Source organism: Aulonocara sp. 'chitande type north' Nkhata Bay, linkage group LG8, assembly GCF_057382095.1.
Source record: "Aulonocara sp. 'chitande type north' Nkhata Bay isolate Kocher_YH1m ecotype deep benthic linkage group LG8, A_spYH_male_GT1.1, whole genome shotgun sequence".
NCBI classification, from domain to species: domain Eukaryota; kingdom Metazoa; phylum Chordata; class Actinopteri; order Cichliformes; family Cichlidae; genus Aulonocara; species Aulonocara sp. 'chitande type north' Nkhata Bay.
Window position 1 is genome coordinate 7400093 of NC_141351.1, and position 25765 is coordinate 7425857.

General features: G+C 41.3%; 2 protein-coding genes across 3 annotated transcripts in view; both read right to left on the reverse strand.

Annotated features, from left to right (window-relative positions):
- Positions 1-25765, reverse strand: part of trrap (transformation/transcription domain-associated protein) — an 86037-nt gene that overhangs the window by 34680 nt on the left and 25592 nt on the right. For both annotated transcript variants that reach the window (XM_086303080.1, XM_086303078.1), the window contains 16 exons: positions 19193-19321; positions 17940-18206; positions 15200-15406; positions 11822-11980; positions 11329-11466; positions 10114-10224; positions 9329-9475; positions 7364-7577; positions 6545-6673; positions 5571-5720; positions 4266-4465; positions 3713-3834; positions 2360-2573; positions 2045-2224; positions 1624-1770; positions 1210-1329 (listed from right to left, as the gene is read on the reverse strand). In XM_086303080.1, coding sequence (XP_086159206.1) covers positions 1210-1329; positions 1624-1770; positions 2045-2224; positions 2360-2573; positions 3713-3834; positions 4266-4465; positions 5571-5720; positions 6545-6673; positions 7364-7577; positions 9329-9475; positions 10114-10224; positions 11329-11466; positions 11822-11980; positions 15200-15406; positions 17940-18206; positions 19193-19321 — 2634 coding nt within the window. The remainder of the gene's footprint in view (positions 1-1209; positions 1330-1623; positions 1771-2044; positions 2225-2359; positions 2574-3712; positions 3835-4265; positions 4466-5570; positions 5721-6544; positions 6674-7363; positions 7578-9328; positions 9476-10113; positions 10225-11328; positions 11467-11821; positions 11981-15199; positions 15407-17939; positions 18207-19192; positions 19322-25765) is intronic.
- On the reverse strand, positions 23589-25097 carry LOC147323009 (uncharacterized). The gene is made up of 2 exons (XM_086304738.1): positions 24538-25097; positions 23589-24493 (listed from the first exon to the last, which is right to left on the reverse strand). The coding sequence occupies exons 1-2, from the start codon at positions 24731-24733 to the stop codon at positions 23922-23924; spliced, it is 768 nt and encodes a 255-aa protein (XP_086160864.1). The 5' UTR covers positions 24734-25097; the 3' UTR covers positions 23589-23921.

Below are 25765 nucleotides of genomic sequence, written 5' to 3' on the forward strand. Positions count from 1 at the left end.
AAATGACACAACTGTATGCTGCTTTTCTGTATCACACCACATCATGATCAACAAGTTAGTCAAGACCAATCAGTGAACCATGTTGCACTTTTACATACATTATCTACGGTATTTTCTGCAATACTGCAAAAACATGGTTACTGCATTAGTAATTAAACCACTTTGTCCAGCTCTTTTTATAAGCTGTCCTTTTTTAAAGTAATGCAACTTTGAAGGAGGTATATATTTATTCAATACAATGTGAAAATCAGTGAAAATGCATGATATGCTAGCTTGAGTTGCATGCTACCACTCTTTGCAATCAGAGACTCACACATTTGGACAGAATAGACCTTGAGTATGATCATGGGGTTAGTGCTCTGAAAATCATGACTGACACACTCTGATGTATTGGTAATGAATGCAATTTTCGCTGCCCGATGACAGCATGGAGTAATTTATGCCTTAATGGTCACTTTAATTAGACTGGTGGTGAACGCCAACGTGTCATCAAAATCCTTCCGATGGAAAATATACTTTTCTGTCATTCCCTTGTAAGAGTCAACCCAGGGATAGAAAGCCTCAATTGCAGTAATCTTTCCATTTTTACCATAAGTTGGCATAATCGCTACATAAAATGCAGAGACAGGCATCAAAATAAATAACTTAAGTATTTGTGGCTTGAGGTCTGGCATAGGAATAAATTATTCAGAATCTGACCAGTGACTGCATCTCGTTTAAAAGTTGATTCACTTTTAATTATTTTGAGACAGAAATAAGACTCTGCCTGTTTGCACAAGTTATTGAAACAGTACAGAAAGGCATGTGTTTGTATATGATGACCACAAAAAGAAAATGTACACGTTAACTAGAAATAACATCTGTTGGTTTTAAGTCTCTACCTGCTAATCGAGCTGCAGTTTACATCTACTGACATTTAATAATAATGTGAACCCTTTAAAGGAATTTCATAGCGGACACAACAAGCCTAAGGGAGCATTTAAATAATATTTCTTTATGTCTTTGGATGTACATATTGCTATTGCTGAAGCTAAAAAGAAATCATCATGTAAATCACAATGCAGCATGCATGTCTTTCTCTTGACTATTCACAGGATATTGGATGGTTTGGTCATGCACGTCACACACTGTTTTTGTCCATTCTTGCTCTGGGAGCCAAAAAAAAAAAAAAAAAAAAGAAGAAGAAAGATGCTAATAAATTATACTTACATGCTGCTGTCTGTCAGACAGGATCTTCCAGAGGCGAGGGAAAAGCTGGACCCAGGTCCTTTCAGCCAGCGGTGTGGAGATGTGACAGAGCTGAACCAAGGCGTTTAAAAGTGCCCCTGTCTAACACAGAAAAGAGACAAATGAAAGCTTCTGGCTGCTGATTCTGCAAGGCACTGACTCTTAATTCATGCTTTTAGGGCTCAAGAATATTGCTGACATTTTCATCCTTCTTGGGGGTTAATGAATAATGCCACTGGAACATGAAAATGTTTTGAAACTATAATTAATTTAATACATAAAACATTGTTTTTGAACTGCAAGTAGTCAACCTTGGATGATCTCTGTAATTTTGCCTACACTCTATCAAAGTTCAATTCATTTCATCAGCCGGTCAAAACTGAAGGCGTGCCTTACCTTGACTTCCCGTAATGAATCAAGAAACTTGTCATGGCGGTTGGTGAGCATGTGCAGTTGGTTGCCTGTGTCTCTCTCTGCTTGCTCCTTAGTCTTGGGAATGGCTGTCTGGTCACCTGGTGCTAATTCTATGTCAATTTCTACATCCTACCAGGGGGTAAATGAGGAGAGGAAAAACATGTATTGTTGTTCAAGCTTTGACATTTAGTCTTCGTGTTGGGCTGTTTTTGAAAGACCATTTTATCAACAGCTTCTTGATAATGGACGAATGACGACAACAGAGACAATTTTTAAGACGAGCAAAGAGGCACAGCATTACTCTTTTCTTAGACCCACAGTATGTAAAAACTCCTAATGGGATAATGTGGCAATTTATGTGAGACACGTTGCGAGGCGTTGTGCGCCTGTCTGTGTATCTCACCTCCTCCTTGGTCTCGGTGTTTTCCCTTTCGCGAGGCTCCTGCTTGACGTGCGTTGCCATGGCAAAGGCGGCGCGGTCGTGGCTGTCAGCCAGGTTGATGACGTTTGTGATAGATGGCAGCATGGATCCCTGGCAGCTGGTGCCAATGATGGTGTTTCTTTCGCAAACTGCCAGTAACAACTATCAAACACACAAACAGGTGCAAAATACATAAAAGAAGATTGGTGACGGTTGGTGGCAGATAACCAGCACGTAGATGCCCGCAGGATAAAAACCTTACGAAGCCTGCAGAAAGACCCGAGACCCACTGCTTACCTCTATGCACTGTTTGATCCAGAAATGGCTGCCCATGGCCTCCCAGTTCTGAGAGCAGCAGATGTACAGTAGCCTCTCATAGACGCGCCGCTTCATAGAGGCATCAAACACCTCAAAAAACTTGGCTCTGATCATTGGCTGACTGCAGCGAAGCCCTGAAAGGAAGGCTGGTTCCAACTTTGATGTGATGTCGCTTCCTGAAAGGCTCTCATCCCTAAAGGGGCAAAAGTTTTGTGAGAAAGAATCTGAGATGCCCGTTACCAAAAATGTTCTTAAAAAATGGGATGTGTGGGCGTGGGGCGATTAGCGCCCGAGTTAGAAAATGTCACCATTAACTTGTAATACAGAGAACTGCACACACAGATAAAACTTGGTGCCCCGTGCACCTGAGAGCTGTTGGCAAAACATGTATATGCCACTGAAACAATGCAGGAATTTGCAACTTGGAAAATACTCTTGTTTTTACAACTTTTTGAACTATTTCTTACATTTGGTGTGGTTAAAACTGAATATTGGGCAAAAGTCTGCATCTTTGACAATAAGACTGATGTAACATTACCTACCTAACTATTGAAACAACAAATGCAATCGTTTCCACGTCATTCTACAGCACTGAATGTGCTCCGAAGCGATGATTCATAAAACAGAAGCAGTGAGAGAGTAGGTGGGATGAAAAGAATAACACGGTGCCACAGCTGCATGTTGCTCGTATTTACACCGTCCTCCTAATCACACTTTGCGCTGGCACAGCTGCTTTATCCTTCCATTATCATTACTTGCTGTCCATCATGGCTTTACTGCTCATTTTAAATCTTTTGGCATCAGGATGCGGATACACTGGGCTGATTAAATGTGTATGTGTAGAAGATGGAAAGGTGAGGAGGGCCACAGTTTGATGAATAGCCGGTCTCTCGCCTTTGACCACCACCTGCTGGGTGTCCTGTCATCAGCTAGCTGAATACTGATAGTACTGTAACCCTATTATCAATCTTCATCAGTCAATCTTTTCGTGGCCATCTTAAATTTTCCAGCTTTTAATTGTTTTTTTGTTGTTTTTTTACAGCTACAATGATTCTAAATTAGTTCATCCAGTTCCTGAGTTTAACAATCTTATTATAATTATTACCATCGTTAATAATTAACTTTTCGTCATAAAAAAGGAAAGGTACACTTCTGGTACTTCAAGCTCTTCCTCTTCATCTTTATTTTCCTTTTTCCCCCTGACCCAACCTTCTGTGTCTTTTCCCCGCCTCAACCGCCCCCGACCTTCACTTCTCACGTTAAGATGGATGCAAGGGCGGTGTGGCGTCAGTGGCGTGGCCATTTAGCCATGTGATGAATGACAGTAATTACCTGTAGACGTAATTAACGAGGTCCAGGAACTGGGCGTTTAACTCAAGTTCATCAGGGAAACGCTTCTCTATGTAGGTCATCATCTTCACCAGCAAGATGGATTTCTCACGCAGGTTTGGCATCTGAAAGGGAAAGAAGAATCGGGTAGAAAGTAGGATAAAGGAAAAAAAAAATTATGAACAATAGACAAATAGAAAGGTGTGAGAAAAGAAAAATAATCTATTCTCTATTCAGTTGTTTTTCGCAGCTGCACCTGTCTAGCTCAGCTGTGTACCGCTTGCTCTTCTTCAGCTTAAAAGAATATGAAGACCAGAGAGTCCTCTGTAGGTATTATGCTAATGCTAACCTTACTAGATTTAGAAAATGTGCTTCGCTTGTTGTTTGTCCAAAGGTTTCACACCTTTCACAACTTTGCTGATTCAGTTCTTAATTTACACCTGTTTTCATGAGAGGAATTATGCCAGGATCTCTTGAATACCACATTTGTTTTTGTTTTTTTCCTCACTTAATACTGTTTTACTGTCTCACACCTGAACAGTCCCCTCCTCCTTACCTGGTTGGCAGCCATTGGAGAATTGTTTTTCACCCACTCTTCCACGATCTTGACAACAGCACGGAGGATTTTGGGGTCAGGAGACTTCTCAATTAGGGAAGTGAGGATGACCTGGATAAAGTTCTTCCTCATTTCCATGCTCATGACGGACAATCGTGTCTTCACCAGGTCAAGACTGAGCATTATCAGCTCGCTGGTCACTATCAGAGCAAACACATGGAATTATTCAAAGGAAGGGCTGAGACAAACTACAGAACAGATGCATTTATCTGTGCATTTATCCATCTTCCTTCTATTGCAAATTTTCTGGCCTTCAATAAATTGAAATGACTTATCTATTTTTAAATGGTGGCAGCAGTCAGAACTTCACATTTTCAATACAATCAGGATGGAACTACTACAGTTAAGCTTATTAGATTACTGAAACGTGAATAATCTTTAGAGGAAAAAGCCTAATGGTCAGAAGGCCTTTGGTCTTAGTGACTAACTGTTCATGGTGGACAGTTAATGTCTGTGTTTCCCGATACAGTCATTAGGGACCCATTTAAAGCACTGATAGTATCTTACAGTCATTACCTCCTGTCTGAAGAGTAGCAACAGGAATTATGCACTGCCAGACTTTCTGAAGTTCAGAAAAGTAAATGAACAGGAAACCTAAACACGTGTTTTTTCCCTTTCACCCCCCTCACGGATTAATATAAAGGGCAAGTTGTCAAGAGGTTCTGTGTCAAACTGTGACTACCCTTTCAGACCCCACAGCAAAAGAGCACAAGGTGACCATCTGTTGATACAAAAAGAGCAGAAGACAATACAGACTGGGAACCAGAGCTGAGAAACATTTCCCGAGAAAGCATACTATCTGCACAAAGGATCTCTCCTGACCACAAGAGCTATTGAGAACACAGCTGGGGCTATTGATATACAAGTTTTGATACTGTCTTTCTATGGAAAGAGGCACTGGTGAGACACCTGGGATATATGAGCTTTAACAATCTGAGAAAGGCTGTAATGCGAGTGTACATTCATGTCTGTGTTGTGTCCACCTCACACACAGTCAGCTCCTTGTTGGACGTGGGCTGGGGGAAAGTACGAGCAAAAACTTCCCCAATAATGTCAGCCAGGTGTAACTGCAGCCAAGTAGAATAAGTTCAGCTGAAATAGTAGTGGTTATCTGGTGCCAAGTTTGGAGAATAATGGTGACTAATACGTTGTGAACTCAAAATACTGCACATCTTTCCTATGTGATTACTTTTTAAATTACATTTGCCACTGGCTTCCTCACATCTTTCCACTGTATTTATGTACCTGTGCTGGTTTCAGTCACCCCTGGGTTAGCCTGCTGGGGGCTCAGGTGTTCCCGCACCATCTTCTGTAGTGAGCGCATGAACACTGAGATGAGGCGGTCAATGTAGCTGGCATTGTAACTGCAGGCTGACTTCAGGATCATCAGTGTCCCTGTAAGACAAATGAAGGCAGAGGGATAAGAAGTATGGGAAATGGAACAGTTTGACAAGAAGCTTCACTTCTCTGGGGAGAGGTAACAGACACAGACACCTGCAGTCAGCTTGTGTTCATTCACGCAGCTTGATATATATATTTCCCCCCCCTCAAGAGTGTAACAGAGGCAGAAATAAGAATGAGTAATGTTCTTCTTTGTTGCTGTTCCCCAGAGAGGAGACAAATGTTAAAATGTCACCCCCTGGCCAGACGGATGCATCACATCGCTGCGACTTTACTGCAACAGCAGGATACAGAATGCTTTTTTTTATTTTATTGACCACCACTGTAATTTTAGGAAACTGCATAAAGCAGCATTACCTTTGGACTGCTCTCAAATAGCCATTTATCACCTTGAATGGCCTATATTTTGAAACCTACTACATATTTCATCTAAAAGAAAAAAAAAAATCAAGGTCTCTTTGAAATAAGCTTCAATGAAAGCTTTTTCTATAAATACTCTGACATCTGGGTGGATAACAGTAATGTTTGTACAGGAAGAGGGGCGGAAAGCAGCAATCCTTCCCAAGACAATCTTTCCCAAACCGCTGGACTGTGGCCCCCATTTAAATAGACCAGATGTTAGCCCGAGCAGCAGAGCCCATCGGCTTGCATTTTAACGGCCCACTCAATGGCTTAACTGGTAAAAGTAACCGAGGGGCCGCTTGGTGCTGTAGTGAGAGTAGGAGATTGACTTTTTTTCACTTCTAAGTATATACCAACAGAAGAGTAACCGAGGGCAAGAAAGGAGGAAAAAAAATAAATGTGAGAGTTGGTCTTACCAAAGAGCTGCGTGGGGTTAGTGTTGGTTGTTGCTTTTTCATAGTTGGTAAGCCCCTCGTAGATGACCTTGCCCACAGCAGCATATAGACACTCAAGTTCCTCATACTTAGATGCAACATTTGATGTGCCTAGAAAAACACAGCAATGTTTGTTTCAAACAAAGAACAGCTGAAAATCGAAATCACTGCCGTGCAAAGTGACGCAGTTATATTGCTGCAAGGAATCAGCATCATAATGTATTGATCACACTATGTTTCAAGCCCCTTTAGGCCTTTGTCGAAAGTGCTTTAAAACAATTCATACAATGACCTAAAACAGATGATGCTCTATTTATTTTGTATGGAAAGATGCGGGACAGTTATTCTCCCATAAGCATCTCTCCATATTTCAAAATGACACACAATCAATCACATTAAATTGCACATATATGTTAAAAACACAACCAATTACAACACTACAACAAAACATTAATTTAAACAATTACTTACAGAAATGGCACGTCTTATGAATAAAAATACAGGACTTGCAGCTTTTATAAGTCATAATTTTTTTTGTAATTATGCAAACAATTTTTGTTGGCTGTATCATAATTAGGTTTGTAAAATCCCCAAATCCCATGCCAATGAGTCTCAACACTTAATCCTTTTGGGGAAGCAAGTTTGTAAATTATATCGCCAGTATAATTCACTTCTATTTATAATTTTATCACAGTGTGGCATGACGATTTCTCAGAAAGGAATCAGATATATAGTGTTTTTTCCTGTGTGCAGCTGGTCTGGCTTCCAGTGAGAATTTAGAAATAAATCATTGCAGCTTACTAGGCTCAGTTGGGAAGATACTCATGAGACGAGAAAGAAGGGAGTGGACAGCACGTAGCACTTTGGTATTGCCGCAGGTCATGCACGCAGCGATGCCCCGCTGGAGCGGCTTGAAGTGAGCCAGGACGGCTGGGGGCTGCAGCACTGTCAACAGGAAGCAGAGAATCTCCAGTCCTGTGCAGATGTTGGAGATGTTCGCTTGGGCTGGCTGCTCCTGAGAGGTCAAAAAGGAGTAGACATTATAAGTGGAAGGTCATTTTTTTTGGTATTGCTCTTAAAACAGATAGAAATCCATTTAGACTTTTCAATAAAAGCCTCATATCTAAAAAAAAAAAAAAAATTATTGATATGTATCTTTTTAGCCAAGCGCCCAATGCTAAAACAAAGCAATATAGATAATAGTGCAATTTCATCTGCAGACAGATGAAACAACCGAGTTTTTTTTTTTATTCCACTCAACTCAGAAATCAATACTGCTCACAAACACACACAAAAACAAGGCATTGTGATGGCTGTTAAACCAAAGATCAATGGGCAGCATCGGTTCCTAATTTTGTCTAAATTGCAAACAAGGTTTACAATGGCAGGGCCAAGAGGGTAATCTGGGACAGATCCATGGCACTGATCTTGCCTAATGAACAAGGTGACTCTGGTGATAAGGCTCCTGCTAGATATTAGGGTAGTATTGATTTGACAGTGCATTAACAGAAAAGGAACTTGTCGCTGCAGGAACCATGCAGATGCAGGCATGCCTGTGAGACTGTATATGTTTTGTGTGTCTCTCAAGTTACACTCCAAATACAACCTCCTCATGCCACTCCCCCCAGACTCTTAATCACTGCTGCGCCGAGACAATGAGATGATAAAAGGTAATCCGATTTACAGCATTGTTCATTAGTCTGAGTAAGGCAGCTAGGCAGGTAGAGCGAGGTCCCAAGGGGGTGGGCCTGCGTACATCTGCATAAAACCTACAGAAGGCCTTGTTTGTTAGACAATCCCCAAAGGGATATGGAAGGGCCGACTGAGTTTGTGTGAATGTGTGTGTGTAGGGAGAGAAAAGGGTGCGGCCGATGAAGTGATCCCCAAAAGAGAACAAGGGCAGTACGTGACAACTGGCAACGCGTGGTGATAACCTTGTCTGAACAGTGACGCCCAATCAGACCAGAGAGATGAGGAGGAAAGGAGACATGGATGAAAAGAAAGAAAGAGAATAAAAGCTGCGATAAGAGGCTGGATGGAAAAGAGATGAGAGGAGGAAGTGGTTAGACACAGAGGGAAAGGCGAGGAGAGATGAACAGAGTCACAGTGGGGCGATACAGAAAGCAAGGATGAGGGCTTTAGGATGTAGAGGGGTTTTGGGGGGTTTGAATGAGAAGGCACAGGCCAACCCGGATAGAGTGCTGTTATCTCACCACTGTCATTATTTTGTCATTATGGTGGTTGGCGCCTCACTTCATGCATTACTGATAACAGACAAAGGACTCTGAGGTGTTAGAGCAAACACTAAGACGGAGCTTAAGCGGGGACAGGGAAAACTTCTCTGGGAAGCTATTAGTTATCCTCAGCTGTTTGCTGCTTATTGCTTGGAGCTTGAACAACAACACAAAGATTGAATATTTTGATTTTATTCAGACTAGTTTGACTGAAGTACTTTGAAAAATTCTTTTACTAGTAAGTCCAAATAACAAACTTACATGAATACTCTACACAGATATAGGTTTCTTTTTTAAACATACCCCAAACAGTAATATTCACCATGGTTAAATAGTAGAAACTTTTAGACCAATTATTACTTAGACGGGTCTGAACACAGTCAATGACAACTGATTACTCAGAAAGGCAGTGCAGAATAACAGCAGTACTGACAGGTTTCACACCTAAATTATCACCTTGTATGGATCTGGCAATATGAACCATGCATGAAGTCTAATGTAACAATCATTCTCAAAGTACATGCCATCTTACCACTGTCATTAGCAGCTTGTCAAACCATTGTAGCTTCAGCTCAGCACGAGGCCACATGTCAGGCCTCAAGGCTGTCTTCATCAGGCTGACACAACGGCGAGACAACAATTCCCCTGGAGATCCAGCCACATTGGTGCTATCGTTCACCTAGAAAAGAAAGGAACATATTTGTCTAGGCACTTAATTCATGCAGCTGGAGTTCAAAAGAGGCTGGATGGATACCATCCAGGATGGATACCATCTTTCAATCAACATTCCCTGTGCAAACCTTTATAGTGATAAGCATGCACTTTAGAGAGGTATCCTTGAAAAACACATTGAATCCCTATCAGCGCTAGGTGTGATGTCCTTTGGCTGATCACAATTCCTCGGGCCAGTGAGGACGTAATTTTTCTACTGGGATCAATTCAGTATCACACTACACTGTTATCGAGAGGAATACAAAGAAAATATTATGTTGCTATAGAGTGTTCTGTGAGCACCGAGTGATCCCCAGTGGTTATAGGGAAGGTTATATTCAACAGAGATGCTTGGCTGAACAGTGAGAATGAAACTTGGCCCAAAAAATAAAGTAGGAAAAGTCAAGGTGAGTGAAATCTCAGCAGTCTATTTCAGGCCTAATAACCAAGGTCGTCAATGACTCTAGAGTGACTCCATGTGTGTGTGTTTGTGTGTGCGTTATCCTCACCCAAACGAGTGGTTAGAATAATTGTGCCTACTTGGAAGGACTAATGGATGGCAAAACACGTGTGTGTGTGTGTGTGTGTGTGTGGCTGAGGTCTTACCTGGCAAGCAATCCTGATGAGGAAGTTGACCACAGTGTCTGTATGTTGTTTCTCAACAGGTTTGTTGTGCATGCTCTCTGTGCCTGGCATGGACTGGCTGCGGCCAAATACCTACAAACACAAACATTATAATCTGTCAAATATAGATAAACTTTTTTCTTTTTTGACAAAAGAATGATTACAGAAAGTTGTCAAAAGGCAGAAATGCTGTACAAAGGGTTTTTCGGTCTACAAAGAGGCGGCTCCAGCCACAATAAGTCTGATAACTTTTCTGACAACTTTCTGGGCAATTAATGTTTCCTCAGCTTAAGCAGAAACAAATTCTGACAAGTTAAAAAGACGCATTTTTATCTTGACATCACAAGAAGAGGCACAAAAAACAGAAATTATAACAAGAGCACAAATATTTATTACAATAACCTTTAAGTATTTGTTTTACTTTTGTAAGTGTCATTCATCCTTCCATCCTCTTAAAGGTTTTTCCAGTTAAAGATTGTAGCTGGGCTGGAGCCTATTCTAGCTGTCACTGAGCGAGAGACAGGTTTTCACTCTGTTGCAGGGCTAATAAATCTGTGATCTGTAAATCGACATACTTTAAAGGACATTTACATTTTGGAATTCATTATGAACACTTTAATACATAAAACAAGCTTTCTTTAAAACGTGTAGTTACTGCCCAATTATGCCCTCTAATCTACGACATGCAGACATTAAGCTGATTGTGGCAGAACTCCAGATGTGTCAGGCACATCACGAGGCAATTTCAGAGTCTTTAATCTAAGTATAAACTGCCTTTTGAAAGATTGGCATTAGTGCAAATTAACAAATTTGATTAAAATTTTGAACAGGCGATTTTACAACAAAGGTATCCCAAAAGACCTCAAAACAAAAGACCACAGAGGGATATGATGAAGTATATGTGACGCTGCCATACTGCTGTAAGACAAGCTGGATAACAGCAACAACTCTGCTGTCAATCCTGTTAGCAATTTTTCCCCCTCAGACTCATTCAATAAATGACTGTGGAGACAAAAAAGTAAAACTGGCTGTCTTATTAGTAGCTTTCAAACTGCACAACAAACACCCTTAGAGAAGCAAGTAACACAGGGATATCAAGTGAGAACTCTCAAGGTAAGACATTCTGTCTGGGGCACGAGGGCCCATCAGTCACAGCCACATTCGTCTGGCATCTGACTAATTACTAACTGAGCTCACCGTGGAAGCCGCTCCAGTTGCTGTACGGAATCTCTTGACGTCCTGTCCAGCCCCGGCGGATTCTAGAGACAGGCCTCTTTTCACAGCAGCCCCACTGGTCCCTTCACCACCAGGACCTACCTCAGCCTCAGATTCTGGCTGTTGTGCCAAAGAAAGGTACACACAAGAAAGGAGGAGACAAATCCAATTGTTAACACAATATAACCACAGTATGTCTCTTTCTGTACAATGCAATAAAGCTGAAGTTTGTCACTAGCTCATATAGCAACATAAGTAATGAGCATTTATGGTACACGGCTCAAGAAACGCTTTAACTGCTATGATGAATAAGGTTTATTTTGTGACTTAATGAGCGTCTTCAGTCTGAAGGAAAAAGATTTTTGTGAGAAGTGAGAAACATAATTTGGTGACTCTGTATGTCAACATCCTAGACGACCATCCCAAACTGGTACTCCTGACATCAACAGAAGTCAGTAAAAATAATGTGGTTTACCTGCTGGTCTTTGATCCTCTGCAACTCCCACTTGATGACCACCTCAGCCAGGTCCACAGCCAGCTTCCTTTGCTCTATAGTCACACTTGGAGTGAAGCCCAAACGCTGCATTGCACTGATCATGTGCTGCACCAGGTGGTGTCGGACAGGGTAATACACCTGGGGGGGAGCACCAGGTATAACTTTGAAAAAGTATCATAATGCTGAAGTACTATAAACAAGCAATATTTTCATATCCCTTGTTCTGCTAATATTCAATTGACATCATCCACTTTGACATCAGAGCACTCCAGATTATGCAAAACACAGGTTTGTATTGGTTTTGGTTTTTTGGTGTATGTGGTTTTTTTTTAAAAATTCTAATTATTTTGTAACTGTTAGAAAACAATTACTTAAGTCGCCCTTAAGTCCAAAAAGCCTCATAAGCCATTATTTCACCACAATACATTTGAAATCCTGCAATTACCATGTGATTGAAGTGGTGACTTAATGCAGTGCATCTGTTAAATCCCTTCAACAGTTTAGAAATTGCAGACAATGTTATAAACAGTCACTCCACACTCTTTAAAGAGCTAAATTTGTGTTACTGTTGAATAACCTATGGACCTAACTGTATGATTAAAAGATAGAGTGTCACAAAAGCTTATGTTTAATATTATATACAGAAGCTGTCAGGAGGGACTGGCGCATTTTTTCTTCCACAAAGCACCACAGACAGATAGCACCAATGGTAGAGTTTAAAAGAGGCACAAAAAGTGACTACAATAGCCCCTAAGGCTAACCAGACGAATTTAAACGTCAGTATAAATTGCACTGTGGCTTGGGGCGTGTGTTCCTTTCATCTGTATCTCTCACAACTTGAACCTTTACTCTGTAAAAACCAGATGAAGTCTGGAAGAGTGGAAAACTAGTGTGGATGACAAGATTACGGGTTTTAAAAAAAACAAGCTTGTTTTGCATGAAGTGGAACCACTTAAACTCTGCGAGACCAAAAAAAACCCCATTACTCATACAAAAACAGTTCTCTGTCGTACTTGCAGCCCAAAAATGTGAGTCCAAAAAAACGTTCCTCAAAAAATTCTGAATATCTTGTCATATTGTGTTATGTTTGATACTTTGCTTAGATTTAATTAAAAAGTTGAGTTAGGTGCCTTTTGTATGCTTGAATATTCACAGGTCAGTGTTAAGAGGCTTTAACTTAAAAAACAAACAAACAGAAAGGCAGCCAACGTTGAAAGAAAAAACCTTCAGAAAGCCTGGAGAACTACTGCTCAAGCCCACTTAAAAAAGAAACAGGAAAATCCGGCTCCTTGGAAGCAAAAAAATAGAAGCAAGGACGAATGCCTCAAGACTTCTGCACAGTATTGTATGAGGCCTTCTTCCACTGCATTAGCAACAGAAGAAGCAACCAAACAATGGCCTACATATGTCATTTGCTGCAGCATCTTGTTCCTGCGCTTCTACTAGAATCACACAGAACGACTCCCAGGAAGCTTATCCTTGTGCTAGCTCCATCTGCTGCAAAACATCTAGTGTAAACCAGGGTGTCAAACTCCTTTTACATGGCGGGTCACATACAGCCCACTTTGATGTTAAAAACGGGCTGTACCAGTGAAGCCTCCTTTTCTATTAGTATAAAGAAGTTACATATTTAACTGTTTTTCTATATGATGAAGAAAACCTGCTGCGGCAAAGAAAGTAATCTGTCAGCGCAACTCTTTGAACTTAATTTGTAAGAAATAAAATGACAGAAATAAAATGAGCTCCTGGTAGCTCATTGCCCAGACTGTACAGATTAGTTTTTTGTTTTTTTCCCTTCCTTTCTTTTTCTTTTTTTGTTGTTTTGCCGAATGTGGACAGCGTACGTTTGACACCCCTAGTCTATGCACAATGCACTAATATATGGGAGGTGGACAAAAATAAAGGCAAGTCCACACATGTACAGGAAAAGTTTGTTTTTATGTACTCCAGACCTACCAGTTTAGATTTTAGAGTGATAACACATGCAAAGTTAAATGGGGTGTTCAATCACTTTGAAACTTTTAGTCAGAATAGGCAAACTCTGACATCAAATTCTTACTTAGTCTCAAGGACATGATGACACACACTTAGCCCAACTCAAGTGTCACGCTCAAGAGTCACTTAGCTTCCGAAAACTGAACTGGGACTCTCAAACACACATGCAGACAAAGGAGCTAGAGATGAGATGTCTATCTGAGGGCTTTTGTCAGTGTCAAAGAATATTAAAGCTTCTCACTTTGAGGGTAATTATAGTCGATAGAGCAGGACTTCACAGCCCCTTAATGACAGAGTGGCTAAGCCCTGTCCATCACATGTGCACACAGACAAACACGCACACAATCTCTCCATTTCTTTATCAAACGCACATGCACAAAGTCTCTCATCTGTCTGTCATTATCTCCTCCCCAGTGTAATTATGCTGATGTGATTACATTAGATTAGTCATCTGGCCCAGTGAGAGCGGCCTGTCAGTGAGATAGAGAGGGAAGCTGAGGGAAATGTCAGTCTTCTGCTAAAAGACTGTCGCTCTCTGACTGGTGAGGCGGTGAACATCAGCTGAAGAAGCGAGAGGGCACAAGTGTCTTTCAAGTTTATGGAGGAAAGCGAAAAGCAAGCTCGATGATCATTTGCTTTTGTTGATGACGAGTCCACATGAGCTGCTCTTTGACTCTACTGATCACTGCTGTGAAGGGTGTGTTTAATGCTGTATCTGCATTAAGTCAACTGTGGACACCAGGCGGTTGACATAATTAGACATGAGAGTCCAGCTTTTGACTTGATAACAGAGCAAAGTACAAATGATCTGGCTACAACCAATATAAAACTGAAATTAACAAAAAATCATAAACATTTTTAATTGGTCTGCATAAGATCATCTACATTTTAATGAGTATGCTCCTTTCCCATTAGGAAAGATGTGTCATGTAATTCAGAGCACTTAGATAATCAGTAAAATTAGCGTCTCAACAGTCTCCCCCCACGTGGTTCCCTGCAGTGAGCATGCTGAGAGGAGAGCCGGCAGAGACACTAAATGGATGTCTATGTGTGCACTTGAGTGGCACTTAACATCTCAGTATGTGTGGTGGCAGCTCACCTCGAAACACAAGAAATCGTAAAACAGAAAACGCTGATATTTTACTGTCATCCTCAGAAGCATATTACTTTTGCTATTATTAAGTGGTATAACAAATCTGTCATAAATAATTTAAATGACAGAAGGAAGAGCTCCATCCATCCCAGGAGGATATCATGGGGACTCAATACTTTTGGTAGTAGTGGTCTGACATATGGAAGTCTGCTGCTGCCTAAGTTGCATTAATGTGTGTGCTTTTTTTTTTCTTTTTTAAATCTACTCACCCTGAAGTGTTGCACAATGAGATGCAGTATGTGAACCAGCTGTGGTACAGTATGCCCCTCCTCCACAATGATTTTGCGAGTCCAGTGCGTCAACATCTGGTGGCCGTCCTCCATGCGTGCAGGCACTGCCGGAGTCAAGATGGCCATAGCCTGGCGGACTATGGCCCGGGCCTCCATTGTGTGGGCTTTCAACAGGCTGTGGAAGACCTGTACAGAGCAGAGATCGCATGTCTAATTTACCAACATACCATATACTTGGCTAAAATTTACTGTCCCTTAAAAGTGCTGTTTTCCTGCCTACACATTTAGAGAAGATAGAAAAAGCACACAAACCACACACACGCACACGCACACACACGCACGCACACACACACCTTCCTTACAGAGTTGGGAAAAAAATGAAAGAAGCTGATGACAGGCATAAATGCAAATGCTTCATCACTTGAGTTGTTAAGCTGGCTCCACAACTGCTAAACCCATCAACACAAGATACAAAATTTAAAAGTGGGGTAATCTAAGAAGTAGAGCTGGGCGATAGAACGATAACGATATGTATCGCGATATAACTTTTACTCGATAGAGAAATTAAGCTATCGCGATAGACCTCGCCGCTCTTGTCCTCTTAAAAAAAAAAAAAAAAAAAAAAAAAAAATAGGTCAGCCAATCCAAATTAAGTAGCGCAGAGCCGAACCAATCACAGCCGCAGCATCACGTCACGTGACTTGTTACCTACAGCACAAGTGCCAAGCCGCACGTGTGTTTGTTTGGGAAGCAGCCAGCAGGTAATGGAGCCAGCGCGTAATGGAGGAAATGAGTGTGCCGACTAGAAAAATCAACCGAGCGTGACCGAAGAGAAAACAGATGATGGTTCCAATGCCGGAGAGATTGTTGAACGGAAGAGCCATAGAAGTTCCGTAGTGTGAAGGTATTTCGGCTATTTCAAGTCTGACAAAAAACAGAGTAGCGTGCACTGTAAATTGTGCCGAAAGCAAGTCTGGAAATACAATAAACTGGTGCATGCGTCACACTGTGCGCCACGTTATTGTTTCGGTGAAATGAATTTCTACAATACTGTTACTGTTAATTCTACTCTCTGCAGTGTTTAAATGCTTACATATACACACAGTTACTGTCCCTCCACACATACGACTCGGTTCTGCTTCTATGCCCCAGCTTTGTTTACTTTTTCCCACCGAGGCTTCTAGACTTCTGATTGGCCAACATTTATGCACGGTTAGGAATCTAGCGCCACCTGCTGCTTTGGCATGTTCATAGCAGCGTTTTCCTTCATTTCTGCCTTTATGTGTGGACGGGATTATTTTTTAAAACGGAAACGGAAAATCTCCGTTTTCAAAAATACCCGTGTACGTGTGGACGTAGCCTCAGTCTCTGACTGGAAGCGCTAATTCGTCATTCGGCTTTTGTCAGACTAAAGTAACTGTTAAAACTGTTTGAAAAGCTCAGCTATACAACAAGGAGAGATTGAGAATTTCCTTTTAGTTCTCAGTTTATTTGATATTGACAAAAGTTAGTCAGTTTTGTCTGTTCTTCTGTAAAACAAACTAAGATTTATTTTTAGAATTAATATTTTGTTTCTAAGTGGAATTGACAATTTAGTCTGTTTCGTTTGTTCTATTTTGAAACTTAAACGCTTTAGCGGCTGCCTTTTGTGTAGTTTGCAATATTTGCCTTTATTTATCTGAAAAAGTCTCATGTTCCTTAAGTACATCTACCCTGTTGAACTTATTATGGGAAATAAATATTTAAATAAAAACAAGCTGCTGATTATTTCACATTTTACTTGTGAGCAACGGCACATTTAAATCTTACAAATATAGTTATTTGGCTTATATCGTGATAGATATCGTTATCGCCTGAAATGAAAAAAACATATCGTGATATGAAAAAATCTCATATCGCCCAGCTCTACTAAGAAGTGATATTTCAAAAACTCAACATAAAACAAGACGCACAACTTATGAATAATAATATTGCCTTTTCACGCTCATCTGTTAGATGCATGAAAGCAGGCAATACATTAAGTAACATAATGCTGGATATCTAACTCGAAAAACAAAAGAAGATCAGGCCATGCAGATGGCACTCACAGCACTCAAGACTGCCATCTGCATGGCCTGTTCCTGCACTTCTTACTCCCTTGCCTCTTTGCTAACCCAGTCCTTTATATTCCCTCTACCTCTAGACGAAGACAGCCTTTGATTAAAATCTCTGTCCATGTCAGCCACAAGCCTGCACAGGATCTCAGAAGTCTGCCGATGAACGGATTTCTTTCTTAGTTCTTTCTTACATCAGTACATCATAATCTTCTGCAGGCTTGCTCTTTAATGTGACTGCATGCAGTTCAAGCTCCTGCAGCACTGAAAGTGATATGTAAATATTACTAAATCTGACATAGTAGGACCGTCGTCTGAAACTTTTACAGAAAAACCATTGAGGTGCTCATTTGGCCATGAAGCTGACACATTCAGAGGCCGACAGATTAATGGAAGTGCATGGCTGAAAGGGGCTTTAGTGAACCAGGGGCACCCAAAATAGTTCCTCTGACTTCACAACTACACAGCATTTTCTTCATAAGTGTGACTCAGAAAGCAAAGGTACCTTTCTAAGTGTACGCCGTTTTCTACTGTGAATTCATCTGCTATGTTCCATTTTCAAATCCATCTTTTGTCATTTTTCTGTTGTGTCCCTTTTCGGCATTGAAACATTTATTAGCTCTCACCTGCAGGACAATCTTCTTGTGAATGGCAAACTTTGCGATGATGTGGGCCAGCAGTAAGTGACCACTGTATTTACAGGCAGGATCAACGCAGGCTTTAGGCAGAAGGCACGGCCAGGCAAAAGTCATAAGACGACGCAGCTTGCTGTTGCGTGACTTGTTGTTGTCATGAATATGGTGGGGAGCGTGCTCCACTAGCAGGGTGGAGAACTGCAGTAGGCAGATTCGCAGAGAGTCCAGCAGGTCAGCCTGCTTCTCCGGGTCCAGAACCTTGGAGAGGGATAGGAAAGAAGTGCCATTAAAAATTGCTGGGCAATACAGGAAAATTATACCGTTTTTGCAATCTATAGCAGAATTGGCACAGAACATTTTCAGGAGCTTGGTGGGATGTTGTATTAACACTACTAAAACTTCTCACAAAAAATACTTTAGCCCTGTTATGCTAATTCTTAACAACTCCAGTTAGAGATCAATAAGTCTCCTCATATGTAGATAAACAATAAGCCGAAACTCACTCTATTGAATAATCTGTACTTAAATTTCTAGAGTGTAACACAGTTCATTGATTCTGAATGACACTTTACAACAACACAATCTAATTTTACATATACTGAAAACCTTGCATCACTCAAACCACCCAAATACCAATTCCCCAAAGAGAACGTACAGAAGACAGCACAGTACATAGGGAGACAGGGAGGTGAGGTAGGAAATCAGTTTTATCCAGACTGTAGAGGAGCTATTAGCAGCCATTAGGATTGGTGTTAGTCAGTGATGAGATCTGCCACAGTACAAACAAACATGCCGACCTTTAGCATGGTCACAATGTGACATTTACACCAGAAATTATAGTCTGATGAATCAAACGTGATAACAAACAGAGAGGAGCTTCTGGGAGGAAGAAAGAAAAATCAAAGACATGTAGGGAAAAAAAGGAAGAAGAAAGAGATGAAATGACAGTAATTAAAGTGTAAGGCCATGAGAGAAGAAGATGACTAAATAGGATGTAGCTGATGATGACTCAGAAAGGAGAGATGTTGGGCTGATAGGACATTATGAGAGGAAATGCAGCAGGTAATGAAATCAGAAACAGGAACACAAAGAGACACAAAGTCATGGAATAAACAGACAGCAAGGGTTGTCTGCTGACTGTGAGAAGAAAATGGTAAGAACGGTAAGAAGAGGAAAAATATGAATAACAAGATAATAAATCCATGTATTTTATGGATTTAGACAGATAGAGATAGCATGTGTACCTTGGTGATGAAGACACTGGTAATGCTTTCAGGGTTGTCTCCTTCAGGGTTGGGCGGTCCGAGCAGCTGCTCACCTTCTCCCTTCTCAAAGCTATACAGGAAGGCTGGATTCAAGATGTGCTGCAGCACCTATTAAAGAAGAAAAGTGGAGTTTACAGCTTTGACCCTTTCAAGAGAGATTACAATGGATGATTCCACCGATAGCACACTTTCAAGAAAGGAGAAACTAATCAGTGAAATCACCTAGTGTACCCTTTTCAAACCTACATTAAAGAAAACCCTGCACACAATCAGCCCTCAGTGGCAAACACATAAGTGATTACACAGAAAGGGGTAGGAACAAGAAGAGAATACTTTCCGGACTGATAATAACAGCAAAAAATAAATAATAAAAACAACTGGATTGTACAGAGAAAGAGAAAAAAGACACATTTGACCACAGCAATGTCAAATGTGGCACCAAATGATTGCAATAAATAATTTAAAGAGCAAAAAGAAAACAATTTCCTCTCTGAGGCAAAACTAAAGAAACAATGTATTTCCTTAATTAATCTACAAGCATTTAAAGCAAAAACAAAAGTCAATAAGATTTAGAGTATCTTAACAGGGAATGTGAATGAGGGCTTGATTAGTTTGTAAAATCCGACTAACCCAACCACTATACAGCTAACGACTGCATTTATTAAAGAAGCTGCTATCTATTAATGAACACCCCTATTCAATCCATCACTGGGAGGACAGGGCATCGCTCAGTGGAGAATGAGCTGTGGTAGCATATGTTCCATCTCCTCCATTAGCACAATATTCGCTCTCTTTCTCACACGCTGAACACACACTGAGCATTACTCTGTTTTTCAGTGTCATCTATTCCTATTAATTCTAAGCTTCTCTGATATCAATCATTGTACGATAACAGCATCATTTTGTAATGCCACTGATGATGTGGTCCTGCAGGAGTTCTGGGCGAGTGGCCTAGATCACATTCTGCAGGTGTCTTAATTATCTTAAATTTCATTTTCAATTCACATATAACAAGTGTGTGTGTGTGTGTGCGCGTGTGTGTGTGTTGCAGTTAGGGCTGCTCAATTAATCTAATTTTAATCACGATTACGATCTGGGCTTTCAACGATCATTAAAAATGACTGAGCCGATTATTAGCCCCTCCCTAATTTATCCGCGACACCTTAAAGGCCGGTCCGTGAAAATATTGTCGGGCATAAACCGGTCCGTGGCGCAAAAAAGGTTGGAGACCGCTGATTAAGAGGACCCGAGGGAAGCTCGGAAAGCTAAGCAGAAGTTATTTGGAGAGTGACTGCCGTTGGTTGAAAAGAGAGTTTAAAAAAAAAAAACTTCAGTGGTGTTGCACACTATTTTATATTATTTTTTAAAGTCATTGTTAACCCTTTAAAGCCGGTCAGAGCAGCACGCTCCGTTTTGCTTAACTATTTTTAAATCCCTGTAGAACCTGAACCGTGTAAGCTAGCGCAATAATTTGTTTTGCATATGAAACCGGAGGAGTTGTACTTACATCTGATGCCATCAGCTTGTCCTCAGTCACGGTTTCGTTCCACATATAGCTTTGCAAAAACTGCATAAAAAGCGCTTGCAGGAACAAAAACATAATATTCCAGAAACACGCTTTGCCGTTCCTATCAGCTGTTCGTAACACTTCCCACAGTGAAATTATGCACATGCTGTTTTCTTTGCAAATTTGCATCATAGGATTGTTTTTTGTTTTTCCTGCAGTATATAAAAATTGCTGTATCTCCAAAATAAAACTATGAAGACACTCAAAATAAATTTCCTGTGGTGGGAAACTATTTTTTGCAACTTTATTGTATTTAAAGTTTTGAGGGATAAGCCTCTTAAATTTCTCCAAGTAGAAATATATGTAAACAAAACAAAAGCGATTTTCAATTTTTTTTGTAGTTTATTGCACTTTTTTGCAATTTATGTAATTACTATGGACTTAATGCATACATATTATTAAAATATGGGCTATAACAGTTGTATTGATGTATAGCAACTTGAAATGCTCCCACAAATGGCACTACAGCATGTAAAAAAAAATAATATAAGCTCTGGTGGACTTGGTTCTATAGTAGGTCTTAAAGGGTTAAATAAATATCGTCAAATAATCGTGATCTCAATTTCAGTGAAAATAATCGTGATTATCATTTTTGCCATAATCGAGCAGCCCTAGTTGCAGTGCCCATAGATTTCCTCTCTGAGCTCAATTAAGGGGAGCTGTGATAACTGGGGTGGTGAGTGGTGGGTGGTTGAAGGGGGGTCTTTTAATGTCTTTATATAAACCAGAAAAAAATGAATGGCTCGAAGCCACAATGAATGTGTGATGACGACAATCACTACTAGATGTAAACAGTACATTCATTTTACACATGACTAGATAAAGAGATGCAGTCTCCCTTTGAGTGCACATAACCAAGGAGAGCAGATGAAGTTAAGAAATCGGCTTCAATAACGTGATTCACTTAAAATGGTTTGATTATTTGTTTGAATAATAATTATGTTAACTAAAAGACAATGTATGTTAGTAATAGAGTTGCTCAAGAACAATATTTTGAATGTGAAAAATCAAATTAATTTTTAACAATCATCTTCCTTCATCTAAATGATGTAACTGTCAAGAATCCTTAATCTTCCTCATCGCTGTTTAGATTATTGTGCCAGACAGGGTACAGGTATTAAAAACTTGCACACGTGCTTACTGTTTAATGTCTCTACTCGGGGAAGGGATTAATCGTACATATTGTAAAAAAAATGTTCTACTACACTCTTTCTCATGTTGGAACAAAGAAGCAGCAGAAAGCAAAACAGATGCACGGCACATCATAAATTTCATATATTTGTTTGTTTGCTCGTCGACTGGAGATGGATTCTGCAAATAATGAAACGCCTTTGAATAGAAGAGCAGCACAAAAATGGTTTTCTATAAGAAGTGTTTGGATAAAACAAAAAGAAGGAACACAGCAGCAGTACCAGCAGCTCGGGGTCAGCCTGCACTACCGTAGATGATTCATTGCTGCTGTCCCATTCTGCTGTCTCTCTCCTTCTCTCTCTCTAGACACTCCTCTGTTTGAAATACTCTCCTGGACCTTTCTGATGTTCTATACGAACCTGAATTTCTAACTCCCAGATTTCCCGAGAAACTGCAAGCGCACAGACTCACACACTTTCCTATGATAAATGCTACAGGCAATTATTTAAATGTCAATGGAGGCAACACCCACGCTCATTCTCATGCTCACTACTCGTACACCAATCAACACAAACATATTCGCACAGAAACACATCACGCCTGTCAGTCTGGGTCTCTGCCTCATCTGCACAGCCAGCATCTGCTGCACACCAGCGGAGGACAATTAAGGCGGAAAAACAACAATAGGAGCAAAATTTTGCTGGGGGGGGTGGGCTGAGCATGGTGGGGTGCTGAAGCTCTGCTAGCTAAGAGAGTAAACCTTGCTGAAAATTCTAATGCAGCATTTCCACCCAAAAAGAAAAATACAGAGAAATGAGCTGGCTGAACTCTCTCTCCTCTGCCTTTATTCTGCCTCTCATTTTCAGAGCCCGTATGCAGCTCAAGGAATGCAAACTGAATACAAGCAAAAGGGACAGGTGCAGTGAGCAGCACCAGAAACACTGTTTGTCCTTGGATTTTAGTGGTGTGTGTGCACATGGCATGGTGTGCCTGTGAGTCTACAGTTTTGTGTGCCTACCACACAACCATTTGGGTATGTGCTATTGTGTGCCAGGACAGGCCTTCCCCACTGACCCGTTTGTACTTAACAGCAGTGCTGTTGCTTCTCTGTGCCAGGTTATGTGCCATTACAGCTGTTCGAAATATGTGTTTGTGGGTGTGGGTGTGGGTGTGTGTTTGTGCCGATGCCTGCATGCGGGAGAGGGAGCTTAATTAAAATGCAGCCTGAATGACTGTAATGCTTGCAGCAGCAGCAGCAGGTCAGGTAGAGACTACAGAAGCATTCATCTGTGAGCCTCTGAGGTCCTAGAACCAGACAAAATGACCTTCCCCACTCTATCAAAGAACTTCTGGTACAAAACACTAACTATAAAAGTCACACAGATCAGGTCCCTAAATGCTGCATGTCCAATAGTTGAGAAGGAAAGTAATCGAGCCGTGGAGATGGGGAGCTTATGATGAATATGATATTATTAAATCTCTCTCTCTACAATGAAAAAAAGCCCAGAACATAAATTTAGTGTTATTTTCAATGAGTTTTTTAAAAGGATCATATTTATCAAATGTGTTTTGTTTTATTTTTAATAAGGCTGCTTTATAGTATTAAAATTGCTGCATCAATGACAACAAGATGTCCTTAGAGTCCCGTTTTAAATTGAAACATCTTGTTTTGCAAAATCCAGTGTTACACCCCGGCCTAGGCAACCGGGGTGCAACGCAGGAAAATAAAAATAAGGAAAATAAAAATAATCCCAAAACGAGATTTAAAGCAAAATACCACATTTATTTACATCACCAAACACCAGACGTCAAACTATTTACAACGGGGGGGAAGATCGCGACCATGACACACTGAAACACAAGGCTTAAATACATAGAAGGGCAATCAGGGAATGGACAACAGGAGGGAAACACAGCTGGGGCAAATTAGACCTGACGAGACAGGGAAACGTAAACTGAAAACACTAAGATAACACAGACTTTCAAAGTAAAACAGGAAACACATAACAGTCACGCCAAAAGCAACACACCGACAACACCAAAACGTAACAGTTCCCCCCACCCAAAAATCAAACATTTAACACCAAGTGAAAAGTTTGATCCAGACAGACGAAGCCGATGAAGGCTGGAGCGGTCCCACTGACCCTCCAGCAGACGACGAAGGCTGGAGCAGTCCCACGGACCCTCCAGCGAAGGCGGATGAAGGCTGGAGCGGTCCCACGGACCCTCCAGCGACGACAAAGGCTGGGGCGGTCCCACGGACCCTCCCCTCAGCGAAGGCAGACGAAGCTGATGAAGGCTGGAGCGGTCCCACTGACCCTCCAGCAGACGACGAAGGCTGGAGCGGTCCCACGGACCCTCCAGCGAAGGCGGATGAAGGCTGGAGCGGTCCCTCGGACGCTCCAGCGAAGGCGGATGGCTGAAGCGAAGGCAGACGAAGCTGATGACGGCTGGAGCGGCCCCACCGACCCTCCAGCGGACGACGAAGGCTGGAGCGGTCCCACGGACCATCCAGCGAAGGCGGATGAAGGCTGGAGCGGTCCCTCGGACGCTCCAGCGAAGGCGGATGAGCAGCCCACCAGCTGCACACACGGACACGCAGCCCACCAGCTGCACACACGGACACGCAGCCCACCAGCTGCACACACGGACACGCAGCCCACCAGCTGCACACACGGACACGCAGCCCACCAGCTGCACACACGGACACGCAGCCCACCAGCTGCAGAAGGCTGGAGCGGTCCCTCGGATCCTCCAGCGAAGACAGAAGGCCGAAGCTGTCCCTCCTTCGGACCCTCCAGCGATCCCGGACGAGCCCCCATATGTTACACCCCGGCCTAGGCAACCGGGGCGCAACGCAGAAAAATAAAAAAAAAGGAAAATAAAAATAATCCCAAAACGAGATTTAAAGCAAAATACCACATTTATTTACATCACCAAACACCAGACGTCAAACTATTTACAACGGGGGGGAAGATCGCGACCATGACACACTGAAACACAAGGCTTAAATACATAGAAGGGCAATCAGGGAATGGACAACAGGAGGGAAACACAGCTGGGGCAAATTAGACCTGACGAGACAGGGAAACGTAAACTGAAAACACTAAGATAACACAGACTTTCAAAGTAAAACAGGAAACACATAACAGTCACGCCAAAAGCAACACACCGACAACACCAAAACGTAACACCAGCTTTTGTGGACATGCAAACCTGAAGAACTCCACTACATAAAACAAAATAAAGTCCATGATTGCTTGTGCAGACACTGCATCATGAAGCAATAAAACCAAAACATGACACATAACATGCAGCAAAATATTTGCATTATGGCTCGATATCGTTCATTCTGGATGCGTGCCCACACATAATCAGTGTGTGCTATTCAGCCGTGGTCAGTATGGGTCACAGATGTTAAAGTATCTGACAGGAATGGTATTACATATCTACCATCATAATAATCCCTCAACACACACTGCCAAAGCACCTTCCATCCATCATTCGAGTGCCTATTCTACACCAGGCCAAAGGGGAGCTGCAGCCTGTTTTACTTCAGCATGGGGTGGATACATCTGGATGGGTCAGTCTTTCACAGGATTAATATGATGTTTGGTCAACAAATGTATTTAAAATGTGCAAATAGTATGAGATCTCTGGTCAGAGGTGGAGGGATGACTGTTTTAAATAGTCTTAATTGAATTAAACTACACCATTCAAACAAATATCCAATGAATTTCAGTTGATTAATCATTTATTGTCTTACATGTGTGTAACGATGAATACATAAAATTCCAAAATAAGCTTATATTTAATAATAACATAGTACCAATTTTAAAATCAGATATGCTGTC